Source organism: Mesoplodon densirostris, chromosome 10 (assembly GCF_025265405.1).
Source record: "Mesoplodon densirostris isolate mMesDen1 chromosome 10, mMesDen1 primary haplotype, whole genome shotgun sequence".
In the NCBI taxonomy this organism is placed as follows: Eukaryota; Metazoa; Chordata; class Mammalia; order Artiodactyla; family Ziphiidae; genus Mesoplodon; species Mesoplodon densirostris.
This window is the reverse complement of record NC_082670.1, coordinates 65,835,670-65,851,944: the sequence shown is the minus strand read 5'-3', so window position 1 is coordinate 65,851,944 and position 16,275 is coordinate 65,835,670. Positions and strand designations below refer to the sequence as shown.

The 16,275-nt window shown below is 41.7% G+C and overlaps 1 protein-coding gene across 3 annotated transcripts in view; it reads left to right on the top strand.

The window, feature by feature from the left end:
* MYRIP (myosin VIIA and Rab interacting protein) overlaps positions 1-16,275 on the top strand; it is a 178,502-nt gene that overhangs the window by 59,842 nt on the left and 102,385 nt on the right. For 2 of the 3 annotated variants that reach the window (XM_060110078.1, XM_060110077.1), the window contains exon 2: positions 5,522-5,743. In XM_060110078.1, coding sequence (XP_059966061.1) covers positions 5,522-5,743 — 222 coding nt within the window. Of the gene's footprint in view, positions 1-5,521; positions 5,744-16,275 lie in introns of those variants that run through there. The other variant, XM_060110079.1, reaches the window with a different exon arrangement.

The following is a 16,275-nucleotide window of genomic DNA, read 5'->3' as shown; positions in this document are numbered from 1 at the left end:
AAGGTCAAGATGGATGTGTGTCTGATTTCACCATCTTCCCTCCAGATCCCAAATATAACTAAACTTCTTCCATAGTCTATTTTCGAAGTGGCGGGTTGTGGGAATTCCTTCGTTTTCTGAACATGGAGCTTACTGTCTGTTTCCATTCTTTTTACTTAAACTTCAGTGGATTCCATAGAGGTGATTTACATAAATGTGCATTCATTTTACCACCTTTTTTTCTGAATTGTGATGGTAAATTCCTTCATAGATTAGAAGTTGAACATGTTAAATATAAACTATGGCTCTCTTTAGTGACCCCAAATTTTTCAGTATCATTATTCTTCTTACATAGTGATGGTAACCAGCAAAAATGTTTCAATATACGGAAAGGTTTTAACCATCCCAACCCTCACCCCCTTGAGCCATGAGGAGCAGAGCCAGCGCCCCTCACCCTCTCCCCAGCATCCATTGTTTATTAAGCTGTCTGAAGAAATTCAGGTTGATGGAGCTCCCATAACTCCTTACAGACAATGCTCATATGCTCTGATGCTCTGGTTTATGGGGCTAAAGGGACCGTCCAAAGTTCTGGTTTAAAATGGTCTGCTTCCTTTCAGAGCTGGTAATCACAGTGTATTTGGTGTGTGTCTATTAACTCCACCATCCAGAGGGAATCTTTAAGTGTTTATTTTCTGTACTGTGATACAGTGAACTCTATTAACCTTGAATGAATTTTGATAACACCATCAGGGGGCAGCAAAATGATTCTGCCTGAAATTACACAGTGAGAGAGTGATATTACCCATGACAGATTAAAAGCAAAACATACTTTTAAATTATTATGACTATTATTATTCCTATCAATTGGGTTCAACCTCTGGAGCCTTGCTCTTAGCATTTATAACATTACCGGCAGAGTCATTCCGTGATTGATCCACTACCTCACCTCCTGTTCACCCTGCAGTCCACAGCAGTAGCTCCTGCCTCACTCCCCCTACCCCCCTCACAGTGAAATTGCTTTTGTCAGGGCCACCTGTGACCTCCCTGTTGCCAAATCCAGTGGACACTTCTCTGCCTTCACGGCAGACACAGTCAGCCATTCTCTCTCTGAAACATCTTCTTCCTTTGGTGTCTTTCTCAGTCTCTTTGTCTGGCTTCGCCTCTTCAAGTTTCAGCCTGAGTTTAAACATTTGGGGTTTCCCTGGCTTGTTTCTATGCTCTCTTATTTTCCCCTTGCTGCCCTCTCTTCCCTAGGGTGACTCATCCATTCCTATATTTATGGAGATGTGTCTGAAGATAATTCCCAAACTTACACAGTTGGCCCAGATCCCTCCCCTTGAGATGCACAAACAGCTATCAATTGTCCACATGGCAAATCCCTTTAGATGCCTCACAGTTTTCAGTAAAACATGCTTCTACTATCGTAGTCTTCCCTTGCTCCATAAACCGCTTCACTCCCCACAAAAGCTGTAAACCTGAGAATGGTTCTTGGTTCATTCTTTCCCTCCGCCCCCATGTCAGATCCTTCAGCAGGTGTGCCATGCACCTGTCCACTCCTCTCCATCTCCTCTGCTCCTACCCTGGTCCAAACCTCAGCCAGCTACTTAGATGAATGCACTGCTCTGCAGGCTTCCACACATGGCCCCCTAGAAGTCGGCCTTAATGTAACAGCAGGTGCTATTACAACGGAAATTGGATCCTGCTCTGTTCCTGCTCACCGGCCTCAATAACTTCCCACTGCACATAGGATAAGATCCAAACTCCTTTCCAGGGCCTGTGTCTTGTCTTCCCTCCCCTTTCCCCAACATTAAGCTCTTTTCCTTTGCTGTTCTCTCTGCCTGTTATGCTATTTTTTTTTCCTATTGGGCTAGCCCCTTCTCAACCTGTAGTCTCAACTTAAATGTCACCTCCCCAAAGAAGACTTCTGTCACCACCCAGTCTAAAGTAGGTTGCCATGTCATTCTCAGTCTAAGTGCCCTGATTTTTCTGTATTAGAATGCCTTACAACTTATAATTGTTTTATATTTTATTTGGTTTGTAATCATTTGAGTCCCCACTTTAATACATGTTTCATGAAGAGGAGGGACCATGTCCTGTTTTCTTTTTATCCCTAGCGCCTGGAATAGTAGGTACTCAGTGAGTGTGAACTGAGTGAATAATTGGCAATCTAGACAGCAGTGCCTGTGACCATGGAGTGGTGGATCATAGCTATGGGCTAGAATTACTGTCTCTTTGATAGCAAACAAGTGACATATATGCCATCACTCTCCCTGCTACACCTATGGTAGACACAGCTAACTTATGACACTCTAGCCCCACTGAGCCTGCATGCATTTTCAACACGTGGTGAGAATCAGAACTGGCATTGCAGTGGACCCAGAAACCATGAAATGTTGATAAGCTTTTCATATGTCAGTTGCAGAGTGATGTATTGGGAAGAGGCTAAACCAGATGTTAGATGACATTGCTAAAGACCAGACTAACCGTGTTCAACATCATTACTCATTTGGGAAATGCAAGTCAAAACCACAATGAAATGCCACTTCACACCCACTATCACTCAGTGCTCAAACAACAAATAGATATTGAGCCTTTTTGCCCAGATACTATCACAAAACTTTCTTGACATAGAAACAAGTGTGATCAAGTGTTATGGGTACTGAGACCACTGGATTTCTTGCTAATCAAAATGAAAAGGACTATTTGCTTATTGTTGCTTTGCTCACTTAAAATCTCTGCCAACTCTGTGAAGTAGGAATTACTGTTGCCTCTCAGAAGGCAGAGGCTCAGAAAGGTTGGAGGGATCTTTGAGAAGTGACTGAGCTCAGCTCTACACCAGAGCCACTGACTCTAAACCCATCACTCTTTCCTACATGGCTGACCATTTGGGGGCCTGGTCCTTCCCAGGACATTTCAGTGCAGGTGCCTGGTCTTGCATAATTCTTGGCTGATTCTGCAGTTAGCCACTATAGGTTATCCTATACAATTCTTCAGTGACCTCTCCCATGAGGTACTATAGGGCAGTAGAATCTGAGAAGCGAGAGATGGTTCACAAGAAGGGCATTCTATTCCTCCACTGAGGCTGTGATTCAAAACACTTCATTTGCTTGGAACAAACTTTGGAGGAATTGGTACAGTTTTATCATGAGACTCTCAGTGAGTTTTAAAATGCCATTGGCATTTGCAGTCCTGTGTATCAGGAAACAAAACTCACAAAGCTCAAGTGATCTTGTGCATTGAGTTCACAGAGCTTTTTTTGATCCCTAAAGTCTTTCCTTCCTGGGTGTTTTATCCTATCTAATTCAGTGTCTTTGAAATATCAATAGAAGAAGGTCAATTGCTGAGGCTGTTCTTATATTGTTTACAGAGGTCAGAGCCGTTGATAACTTAGCTCACCTTCTATTCTAAATCTGAGGGACTGGATAACAACATCTTCATGTCTTAAGGAAAAAAACCTCTGTCCTGTTTCCCTGTAAATATTTTGTTCAGCCAAGTATACATATACAATATTTTACCCTGTAGAATTATCAGCTGGCCTGATGTAGTCTCCCCTTCTAATGCTCAAGCAACAAATGAGTATCGGGCACCGCAGTGCAGAGCAGTAAGCCCTGTGCGTATATTGGCAGCTGTGTAAGCCAGCTCAGGGGACCTGAAAGCTAAAGCTGCAAACACTCTTTGAATTTTCATGGAAAGATGTTTATGATGTGTTGTTGTTAAGTGAAAAATTAGATTATAAAACCATATGTAGATTTCCCATTCTAGTAGCAGGCTGGGATGAGCTAGTGCAGCCCTTCTTTGTACTAAAAGCACTTAAAAATACTAATAAAATATAAGGTTTAATATAGGAAAGAGAAAATATTTGCCAATCATATATCTGATAAGGGACTTGCAACCAGAATATTATAAAGAACTCTTATAACACAATGATGAAAAAGATAAATATTCTAATTTTAAAATGGGTAAAAGATTTGAATAGACTTTTCTCCAAAGACTACGTACAAATGGCTAGTAGGGAAATGCAAATCAAAAGCACAATTAGATACCACCTCAAACCCCCTAGGATGGCTATAATAAAAAAGGCAGACAATAACAAGTGTTGGTGAGTATGCAGAAAAATCAGAACCCTCATATGTTGCTGGTGGGATGTAAGATGGAGCCGTGATTTGGAAAACACTCTGGTAGCTTCTTAAAAGTTTAAACATTTAGCATTACCATATGTCCCAGTAATTCCACTCCTGGGATTGAAAAGATACATCCACACAAAAACTTATACATGAATGTCGATAGCAGCATTATTCAAAATAGCCAAAAAAGTAGAAAGAACCCAGATGTCTATCAGTCGATGAATGGATAAATAAAATATGGTACATCTGTAAATGGACTATTACTTGGCCATAAAATGGAATGAAATTCTGATACATGCTGTCACATGGATGAACCTTAAACACATATGGTATGATTCCATTTATATTAAATGTCCAGAATAGGCAAATTCAAAGAAATAGAAAGTAGATTAGTGGTTGGTAGAGGGTGGGAGGAGTAATAAGCAAGATGTAACACTCAGAAGCCATAGAAGAAAAGACTGACCGATTTAACTACAGAAAAATTAAATGCTTCTAAATGATGAAAGACACCATAAGCAAAGTTGAAAAGACAAGTTCAAAATGAAAGAAAATATTTGCCACATACATCATAGATTCATCTGGGGTGAATTGCACAATCACAAAATGGATACAGAAAACAAAAATTATTTTCTGTTATTCTTTGTGGATGTGCATATTTGAACAGGAAAAAACAACTCAAATTTGCCAAGGTAGAATAACTTGGTTACTTCCGGTCAGTTGTATCCTGGGTAATTCAGTGTGTTTGGGGTAGATTCTTGTCTCTTAGGGTTTCTCCTTTCCTCCTCAGAGTGTAGAGAAAAGTGCATGCAACGTTGTGTTTTACATTACTATGACCAGTTGTGTGCCCAGAACATCCACGAGCTCTTTGGAAGAAGGGGGTTAACTTTTATCCAACTCTGAGTCACCAGTGTGTAGGATTAGCCCATCACCCAGAGAATCTTTATTGACTACATTGATTTGAAAGCTTTTAAAATCCCTGGTGCTTCAGTTTCCAGGGATATTAAGAGGGCCAGGATTGCATTTATCATATTCCCAGCAGGGCTGTTTAAGGATTAATAGTTTAACATAAATGATCTCCTGCTCCTTTAAAAAGACATTAATTAAGCTAAAGGATTTCTTTTTAATGTGCTTAGTTTTATAATAATTTGTATTTAAATCTAGTGTCTGAAATATAAGCAATAAGGTTTTGTGCTTTCTTATAGAAAATATGACATATAGAAGAACACAAAATTAATCCACCATTAGGGTTCCTCTCTGGATATTATGTCAAGCCATTGATCTTTCTGTGTTTTATAGGAAGATCCTACATGGTAGCTTGCCATATGGGAGGGCCAGGGTGGCGTGCTTTAGGGAGGGAGCCCCCTGACCTGATGTGCTGTTTCTCTTCTCCTCACCCTTTCCCCAACCTGGCTCCCCAGCGAGATGAAGCAGAAGCTGGATGAGGAAGGCAGCAAGTGCAGCATCCTCTCCAAGCACCAGAAGTTCGTGGAGCACTGCTGTATGCGCTGCTGCTCACCCTTCACCTTCCTTGTCAACACCAAGCGCCGGTGTGGGGACTGTAAGTTCAACGTCTGCAAGAGCTGCTGCTCCTACCAGAAGCACGAGAAGGTGTGGATCTGCTGCGTCTGCCAGCAGGCGAGGTGAGTGGCCAAGTGCACCCTTAGGGTCTCAGCTAACGAGGCACCATCTTCCTTCAACCAGGTGGGGTCGACAGTGATTGATTGATCGGCATTATTTTTTAAGAAAGGGGAGGTTTACTAAGCAGTCTTCTACATTCAGTGTGTCTAATGCAGATAGAACACACCCAAACTTGTTTAATTAAAGTTAGCAGAAAGAGGTTGCTGAGGAGAAGCTGGGAATTTCACTGGTTCAATCTTGTATGATGTCTTGTGGGGACATTGCCAGGAGTCTTGGGATTATTATTGTCTGAAATCAAAGAAGATGCAAAAGTTGAACTCATTTCCTGTTTTTCCATATTATTCAAGTCCATCATAAGAACATGTCCAGGAAAGAAGTCCATGATTCATGGGGCAAGTTTTGCTTCTTGAAATTTCTCTAAGTCTCCGTTTGATAGAGAAGTATGTCTAGGTCAAAGTGCCTCAGATGTATGGCCTGTGGGCTGACAGTCTTTTACATTTTGAAGGACGTCTCAGAAGAGTTTATTTATGTAGTAACAAGCTGTGTAACCTCTCAGCATTGTACAAGACACACTGCCAAATTCATCATGGGAAACATTTAAGGAATATTTTGACTTGAATCAAGTATGGAAAATTTCAGATAAATAACAGCTTTTAAAACCTGCCCAGTTTCTTGAAACCAACAAAAAAATTAGTTTCCAACAGATTGTTTAGACTAAATACCTGGCAAAAGCTGGTGTCTTGCTGGGGGATGGTGTTTGGGGTCACTTTGTGCTGCCATCCACTTTGACCATCAGCTTCTCTGCTCCTTGTGCAGTCTGGAATTCACCTTGGTTTAGAAGTGATTTACTTTAGGATATTACTCTCTGGGATATTCTTTCAGCATATTCATATGCGAGCAATTGGATTTTAAAACACTGTATATGTCAAATGACATGAAGAATACCTGTGTGTGTATTGTGTGAAATCCCAATAAAATAGTGGAAAGCAGCTCTGTGAAGTTGCAGAGATGACCGCTTTTTAGACTCATGTTTCACTCCCCACTGCCTATGACATACTTTTCCTTTCCTATGTAAATTAATCCCATTTTTGGTGCATTGGTTTAATTTCTAGCTGTTTATCCAGTAGCTACCATATGCATATGTTTTTTGGGATACTATGGAGCCATGAATAATTATAATAATAAAAGTTCTTGCTCACAGAAAATTAAGGCACTAGGAATACAGGGTAGACATCCATGTGATAATATTAACCAATTGTGTCAGAAGTAAATGACTATATCAAGCACCCAGGCCTGTCTGTGGTGTGGTTCTACAGGAGGGACTCAGGTTAGAATGTAGGCTTCCTTGGGGAGGACACAGGTAATGTCAAGTCACTGTAAAAATGGTGGTAGTCCAAAACTTCGGCTTTCCTCTTTCTCATCACAGTGAAAAAGAGTCTACCTGTCCTAGGGTTCTGGTTGGTTATTTATTATAGTAAAAGCATTTTAAGAATTTTAAATGAAAATTCCCTTGTAATGGTCACTGCTCTAATTATGATCAGATGGTTTGTGCTTTGTCAGTTTGTTTTCTCCATATGTTTTGCATTAAAACATATTTCTGTTGTCAGTGTTAGTTTAAAATTTTTAGCTTTGGGAGATTAACAAACATCAGTGAATTTACTATAGAATGAATGATGGATTACTTATTTTATAAGTTATATAGCTAATGGGACACTACAGAATCATTCCCTTTGTCATCTTTTTATTATATAAAAATTTATCTTCTTGACCATTTATTGCATAGATTCAGTCAAACATTATAAATAAGGACTTAAACTGGTTGTTTAAGATCTTCTGAGGAAACCGAACGTTCTCAGTGAGCCTAGATGCACATGTCAGTCGTCATTTGGTGTCGAACTGATTCAGGAATGGCGTTCCTACTTTCCTTGGAAACAAATTGGCTTCTTAGTTCTTTGCTTCATTATAAAAATTGTTCTCTCTGATTTTTGTTGTTTTGTGCTATTAACACAGACCAGTTTGGGAGATTGTTTTCAGGAAATGAGAGAGAAAAATTATCCCTGGGACTGAAATCAAAACATATCTCCTGATTATGCCCGTGGCATTGGCTTTGGTTTTTCTGAGACAACTTAAGCCTTCATTTCTTTTCACTTGGAGTCGAATATCCTTTACTTCTACCTGATCGCTTACTGCTTGGTGTTGCACACAGTCCACATGGTTCATAAATTAGGATGCTGCCCTTTTAGTATAAACTCCATGGTACGTTTTAGAGATATCCTAATGGGTTTGCAATATCCCTAAAGAAGATATGATATTAAAAAATTATCACTATGGGATGAGGACATCCACAGGTTAACAAGTATATGGGGAAATGTTGAACCTCAATAGAAAGCAAGGGAATAGAGATTTATGCTTCAAGTAGCTTTTTTTCTCATGAAATTAATGTTTTTTTTCAGCATTCTCTTCAGTGTTGGCAAGGGTAGATTGAAAAAGGCACTCTCATCCATTGCTGGCAAAGTTGAAATGGGCATAACCTTTTACCAACGGGTATCAAGAGCCATTAGCATGTTCAAGTCCTTTTACCCAGTAATTTCATTTTTGAAAACCTATACCTAAAGAGACGATGGAATATTTTTAATACAAAAATAATCCTCAATACAAAAATGAGATATACTGGATTATTTGTAATGTAAAACCCAGAAATAACCTAAATGTCCAACACAGAACAGAGGAATTAAGTTAGGATACATTCAACTTGACAGAATATGATGAGACATTTAAAATAATATGTATATTGTATTGGCATGGGTAAATTCTTATATTAAAAATTATGTATGTGATGGTTTCTTTGAAGTGTTTTCACTTTTTTGAACAGAGAGCATTCTTCCTAGGTGTACACTTTGTGGAATATTTATGTGGCAAAGGAGCCTGAATGGCAATGGAATTATTTGTGTTGGCAGCACTGTGTGCCAATTTCATGTAGTTTATTTTGGTTAATGAGCTCTTGAGATTTCTTTACACACCATGATGCAACAAGTCAAAGAAAGTTACTGTGTGCTTGGAAAAATCCCATCTTACCCACAGCTGTTCAGTGAAAAAGCTGTACAGCTGACAAATCTCTTGACTAGATTGAAGAATTTAAGGGAAAAAAATTGAGGAATGTTGGTGGGAAGTTTCATTTGTGTACTGTGAGAGACAGTCTACCCTTCCAAATTTTGGAATAAATCTCATCTTGGGAAACATCAAAGACACACCGAGCAATATTATTCAAAATAACTGGCTTGAAGTCTTCAAAATATTGATGTCATGAAAGAAAAAGAGACTGAGGAAATGTTTAGATTAAAGAAGACTAACAAGAAACGATACACAAGTGACATGCCTAATCCTTAATCAACTCTTGAGGTGAGGGGAAATAGCTATGAAGGCCATTGGGACAATTGACACCATTTGAATATGGATAATGGTAGAATAGTATTGTATTAATTTTAAATTTCCTTAAATTGATCACTTTACACAGCTATATAAGAGAGTGTCCTTGCTCCTGGAAATACACACTAACACGCATCATGGTAAATTAAATATTTTTCACTTATTTCCTCCATAAATGCTTACTGAGTTCAGCCTACACAGGAGGCCTGTGCTAAAGCAATCAATTCTTTACTGCCCATCACTGATTTTCTGGAGAACTGTTTGTTCACATGTTCACTTGCGATGTTTATCGTATAATTTTTTGGTACGAGTTCTTGGTGTGCCTTTTCTTTGTAATGTTCCTTTTCTCCTTTCTTCCTGAAGCCTCCTTGCATAAATTTCAGGACAGTTACTATGGGGAAGGGGCAAGCGTGAAATTTTGATCTTTTTTTTTTTTTTATTCTTTAAAAATTTTTTTATTCTTTTTTTTTTTTTTTTTTTTTAATTCTTCTCTTTTTTTTTTTGGCCGCACCTAGTAGTTTGCAGGACCTCAGTGCCCCAACCAGGAACTGAACTCCAGCCATGGCAGTGAAAGTGCTAAAGCCTAACCAGAAATTTTGATCTTTTTGAAATTTCTCTGATAAGCAAAGGCACTGGTTCTCTCCTTTAGCAAGTGCCCAGGCCTACGTTAATGGCCAAGGTTAAAGAGTCAAACAGATTTCAGTACTGCTCATGGCAGCTTCCACGGTAACTGGAGATGAGTCTGTGCGTGAGCAGCTGTGAGTGAAGAGTGCTCTGCTGGAGACTCTGAAGTCCCCGTGGGGGCCCCGTGGTTAGAGCAACAGCAGGACGGGTGTCCCAGAGGAAGGGATGCCTGAGTTGGGCTTTCATGAGGTAGGTGTTCAACAGGGGAGGACAGGAGGCAAAGGCAGGCTGGACAAAGGAAGGGGGAGCAATGGGCAGACTGGAAAGCTCGGGCAAGGTAGGGCTGAATCTAGGCTGATGGCGGCAGAGAGTAGATTTCCAGAAAATAATGCTAATTAGATGCCAACACTCTCCACTTTATGGTCCTGCAAGGTGGATAGCACCCCCTGTTATAGTTGTAGACGCTGAGCTCACTGAGGCATGTTACTGTTCCAAGTAAGGGTGGGCGCAGGATCCAAACCCAAATGTTTGACTCCAGACTCCAGGGTGTGCATTCTCAACAGGACGATACGCGCCCCCAACCAGGCCAAACTTGGTCTTTGGAGAGAAAAGGGAATCTTGCTCTTTTTATGCATAAAGCACAGATATACATACAGTACATACACAAGCCTAGGATAAGCCTTGTGGTTAAAAATTTGAAGTTCCCTCAAAAAGGTCCACAGAACATCAATTTAAGAAATGAAAAGAAGGATTTGATATCTCAGTATAAGAGGGGGCTAGCCAGCAAAGAACATCCATTTCACTTTATAAAAACCTTACAAGATGTAAATCCTTAGAAAGGTCCTAGAGAAATAAACCTTAATTTGGAAAGGCAGTATTCAGCACGAAGACAAATAAGTTTAGCAGGAACTATTATAGAAGATGATGCTGTATCCATTTCTTTCTCTTTTTTTTTTTTTCTGTATTAATTTCTTAAGACTACAAACAGCTCTTAAAATCAAGACCAAAATCTACTGCTGCTAAATTTCTTGAGTTCTCATTTGAGAGCAGGAACGAGTGGCCTAAAGAAGGCAAACTGATTCAGCATCACCTGATGGGAGGGCCAACGCATTTACCATATAAATGGGCTACTTCAGCCTGGGCTGTGTAACCTGTACTGTTATAAGTATTCCTAGGAATCCTTCCTGAGGTGTGAATTGCTCTCAGAATCACCATAAAAGCATCAGAGAATATTATGGCCTCTGCAATTCAAAGGCAGCCCTGTCAGGGGAGTATTTATGAACTTGTTGGTAAGGAAAGAACTGAAAAGGCTTATAGTCTACACTAGTAGAAGTGAAGATATGAGATAATTAAGAAAAGAGTATTTCATTTTTTTCTAAATAATTGACCCAGGGACCCCCAACTCCCCAGTCAAGTAGCTTCCAAGGCCTCATTCAAATTAAACCACACGAAGACATCTGCATTTTCTGGGACTGTGTGTCCTTCAGATGATTTGTTTAACCTCTAAAATGAGATTCTTCAAGAGACATCTAGGAACGGCCTTGTAAACTCAGGAAGTGTAATGAATTCCAAATAAGCTGAATAACTTTGTCAGCTGTGCCTTTCAGGTACAATCATAAAGCACTAAATTTTTTTCATTGCTTCTAATCAATTTAGCTTATATCTCTAACTTTTGGGAAAATAATACACCATTCAGTAGGTAGGCTATGTCATGTCACTGTGTGTTATCAAATAGAATGAAAAAGAAGAAACTATCAATACACGCAACACTATGGATGAACACCATGGATGCTGAGCCCAAGTAGACAGATACAGATGGCACATACTGTATGATTCCATTGATGTAGAGTTCTGAAATGGTCAAACTGATTTATGATGAGAGAAACCAGAATAGTGATGGCCCTTGGGAGTAAAAGGGGTTACTGAGTGGGAGGGGACCCAGCAAGCCTCCTGGAGTGATTAGAATGTTCTGTACATTGACTTAAGTGGTGGTCTTACGTGTGTGCACATATATAAACATTCACTGTGACACTTAAGATTAGTGCACTTTACTATAGGTAAGCAATACTGCCATAAAATAATTTTTAAAAATTTACTGGCACATTTACACCGGCTCTGCCACTTAACAGCTATGTGGCTACTGGCCAGTTGCTGAACATCTCTGAGCATCATTTTCCTCATCTGAAAAATGGGAATTCATGACACTGGGCTTAGAAGGTTGCTAAAGGATTAGAGAAAGGATGATTTGTGCCCACCATGGTGTCTGTCCCATGGTTAGAAGGCTCTGGTGATAAGAACTTTAATTTCTTTTACTATAATGACACGCGGCCCACAGCCCCTGGCTCTGATGGCTCCAGCTCCAATAGCACAGCTGGGAAGCCATGCTGAGTCCCTGCAGGTATGCCAGAGGATGGCACCTCCTGTGACAAGGACATCATTTCTAATTACACTCATAAAAGTATTCCAGCTACACTTTTTATTGCAGTAGAGGATTTTTTTTAAGCATGAGTGGAGAAAATCAGAAGCTGCTGGATAAGGCTTGTGGGTTGTACTCCAGGGAGATAAAAACCAAATAAATTCACTGTCTGATTTTGAGGAGAAAAGGTCATTCTCTGAGAATAATGCCAGAATATGTCCTTGAAACCCTGAAAAATAAATACACAACTTGGAAAACCAAAATAAACACACAACTTGGAAAACCAAAGACATTCAGATCCATAGCAAGATATATAATAATTAAACTTTTAAAAACTAAAGAAAAAATTAAAAATCTTGAAAGCAGCCAGAAATAAACAATATATTTCTTATAAGGGAAGATCAATTCAGGTGACGACAGATTTCTCAACTGAAACCATGGAGGTCAGAAAACTTAAAACTAAAAATAAAAAGGGTGCAATCAAAGCAGGATGTCCACAACGACCCAGGAGGAATGGATTATGGTTCCCTAGTGAGCTGAAAAGCAAGTTAAACAGCTTGCATTTCACTGCGTGGAGGCTGCCTTTGGAGGGATGAGACCTTTGTGGCCGTGGGGATTTCATGCCTTGGGCAGGCCCTCCCCAGCACAGGAGCGGGCTATAGCTCAACCCATAGCAGGGTCCTGCTTGCCAGGGGCTGGGACGGGAGGATGAGTTGCAGGGCCCCCCCAGAGGGTCACCAGGGCAAGTCCTGCTGCTTTGTGGGCCAGGGACCGGGAGATGGCAGTGGGAACTGGATCCCCTGGCCATCCAGAGGCCTGTCCCCTGCCTTACACTCAGGACCTCTGGTGTTGTGGAAAGAATGCCAGCCCCTGCTATCATACACACCTGGCTGAAACCCTGGCCTGGCCCCATACTAGCTCTCTGTTCCCAAGTCTACTATCCTTCAAATAGAGCTTCTGCTGGTTTAGGGTAGTGCTGGGAGTAATTACCGAGGCAGTCCTGTGCCTACTGCAGTGGACCTCCAGTGACTGTTCTCAAGGCCAGGTTCAGAGAAGTGATGTGGACAGTTGTGGCCCCTGGGAGCCTCAATCCAGAAGGAAGAGCGTAGCAGCAAGGGAATCTCATGGTGGGCATTGAGGCCGGTTGGCATTCAGAGCTCTAGGGTGGGACAAGGGGGGCCAGCCCACGCCCTGAGTCCAGGATGAAAACTGGGGGCTGTTAGGGAATTCATAAGGTGCCACAAAGCATAATCAACGAACTCCCCTCATACCACTGCTACATGGATGAAAATAGAAACACGGCGACTAGTGCTGGACATGCACAGACATGACCGTGGGGAGAAGGTCCACAGGAGGGTAGCAGGGCAAGTGACCCAGTGTGGCTGTGACAGAGGGGTGACGTGGCTGAGTTGGTTTGGGTTCTGATGCTGGCCCTGCCCGCCTGTGGGCAAGGATCCAAAGCCTCTCTTTCCTCCTGGGCCAGATGAGTGTAACACAGTGCCAGCCTCACAGCACTGTGGACAAGACTCAGTGAAAGGTATCTGCCAGGGCTCAGCCCAGCAGCTGGCCCGTAGTAAGTACCAATAGATGTTAGCTATTATTACGGTTGTTATTGTTGCCATCACTGGGGAGTAAGCCAGACAAGTAGATCATAGAACTGAGAGTACAAACTGAAACATCTGCTTCAAGAAGGGAGGGTGTCGTGACACGCTAGATTTTGGTTCTGTTGCAGAGAACATTTGTCCAGAGTGAATGTGTCAGGTTAAAAGGATGAGGTGAGAAAGCTGGCCTGGAGTCAGTGGTGTCCTGGTGAATTTTTATTATTTTATTATTATTTATTTATTTGTTTGTTTATTTATTTATTTTTGCGGTACGCGGGCCTCTCACTGTCGTGGCCTCTCCCGTTGCGGAGCACAGGCTCCGGACGTGCAGGCTCAGCGGCCATGGCTCACGGGCCCAGCCGCTCCACGCGGCATGTGGGATCTTCTCGGACCGGGGCACGAACCCGTGTCCCCTGCCTCGGCAGGCAGACTCTCAACCACTGCGCCACCAGGGAAGCCCCTGGTGAGTTTTTGACAACCGGCTCTCCAGGGATAAAGAAGGCTTGATTTGTAGTATTTGCTAATTTCCATAGTGTAAATATTCCCACCATATACGTCTTTGAGCTATCCACATATTATCACTGAGTTGGCGAGAGGCACTCACAGTCAGCTCCCTGCAGCTGGAACAAGCCTGCCCAGCATAGCAGTGGCTTGTGTGGAAAAGGTGTCTCCAAGAACAACAGGAAGAGATCCCTGCCCTGCAAGAGCTCAGAGTCTAATATGGAAGACAGGAAAGTCCCAACCATAACCATACGGAGATGGTATAAGTGCTGGGAGAGCACCGAGAGGCAGTGCAAAGGCCCAGAGGGGTGAGCCAGCAGACCTGAAAGCATCCCGTGTCTGAGAGCATCTTAATGCCTGAAACTCAGGCCTAGGTCATTAAGAAGGATGCAGCCAGACCTTATTAAATTGAAGAAGCATTTTTTGGTTGCATTATGTTGTTTTAACCTCTCAGCCACCCATGAGATACATGGAGCCAATATTCCAATTTTGAGGCTGAAAAAATTGATGTTTGCAGAAGTTGTTACGACGTTGTCCTTTTTCATTGGGAGCCCTCAAAAGCCATCTTTGAGCTTAGTAGCTTTCCATGCAGGTTCTTAAGACTCGGAGATGCTCCTGGGCCTGAGACTGAGGTGTATTCATGTAGCAGGAAAATTTTGGTCCTAGATATATTTGGAGTATGCCACAATGCTAGAAGTCGCCATTAGATTTGTCTGCAGCTCAAAAAAATCAACCCTAACAATGGCCCAAAACAAATAAACAAAGCTAAAAGGGGACATGAGTTAGAATTTTTATGAGAGTCTCAGGAATGTCATCATCATCATAAAGCTTTTATACATTAGTTCCAAAGAACATGCTCCTCTTTGTTGGATGTTTCTGGGCTTATTGTATTACAAGGGCCTTGGCAACGTTTATGCAGAATTGTATTTGCTTCGCTAAAAACCACTTTCTGTCAATTTCTGTTTTCTTCTCTAAAATTATATACAGGATCTTCAGGCCAAGGTGTATGTAGATGTGTGAGAGCCTGTGAGTCTCTTTCAATGGGACAAGGTCAAGGAAAGTCACTTCTGAGACCATGTGCACCTCTAATAATAATGTAAAAGTGCTTCTCTCCATCCTTTCATTTTTGACCTTGGGACAATCTCTTTCTCAAGGGTTTACTAATAAGTGCCTCATGTGGTGTTACTGGATGCTGGAAAACACACCATGAATACTTGTTGCATTCAAGATTTCATCAAGAACAATCAATATACTCAGCTTTATTTCTAATCAGACTGTTTTCTTGCTTGGTAAGCTTTGAGAACTTGTGCCAAATCCCTGACCTTTCTGGGCCCCTCCTGAGAGACTGACAGTTGACAGTGATTAGGGACCCCTGTGACACATTCAGACAGCCTAGGGGCTAGCCAGTGAGGAGCTGGCCCAATACTCAGTGCTGAAATTTGCTGATGTTGTGAAGGGGGGTGATTGTGTTCAGACAGCATCGTGATCTTAGACTTAGAGGGCAGTGTAACTCCCCAAGATGGTTGGGAAAAAGAGGAATCTGCCTTTGCATATGACCTGTCCCCACCTGGTGTGGGGCATGAGGCTGAAGGCGGTGGAGACAGCCTGCTCTCCTCGTAGAAAAGCCAGAATTGTCCTGTCACCATTTCTGCTGAAGGCTGGTTTCCAGTCTCCAAGAGCAAGTCACCTGTAAGTATTACAGGATAAGGTTTCAAGTTTAGGAAATGAAAACCTACCTCAGCTGACCAGCTTCATTCATTTTTAACTCACCCTCTGTCAAACCTGCTGGCTTATGCACTTCCCTGCCTAGAGCCATTTCAGAAATGTCCTTCAGAAATAAAAGGCCACAAGGTCACATCTTATGTGGCACAGGTACCTACGACTTTCATTTCTCAGTGGCAGTGTTCCACCTCCATTGGTGTAGGCTTCCTGTCCGATGTCTGTGGAGGACATGCCATGTTGAGTT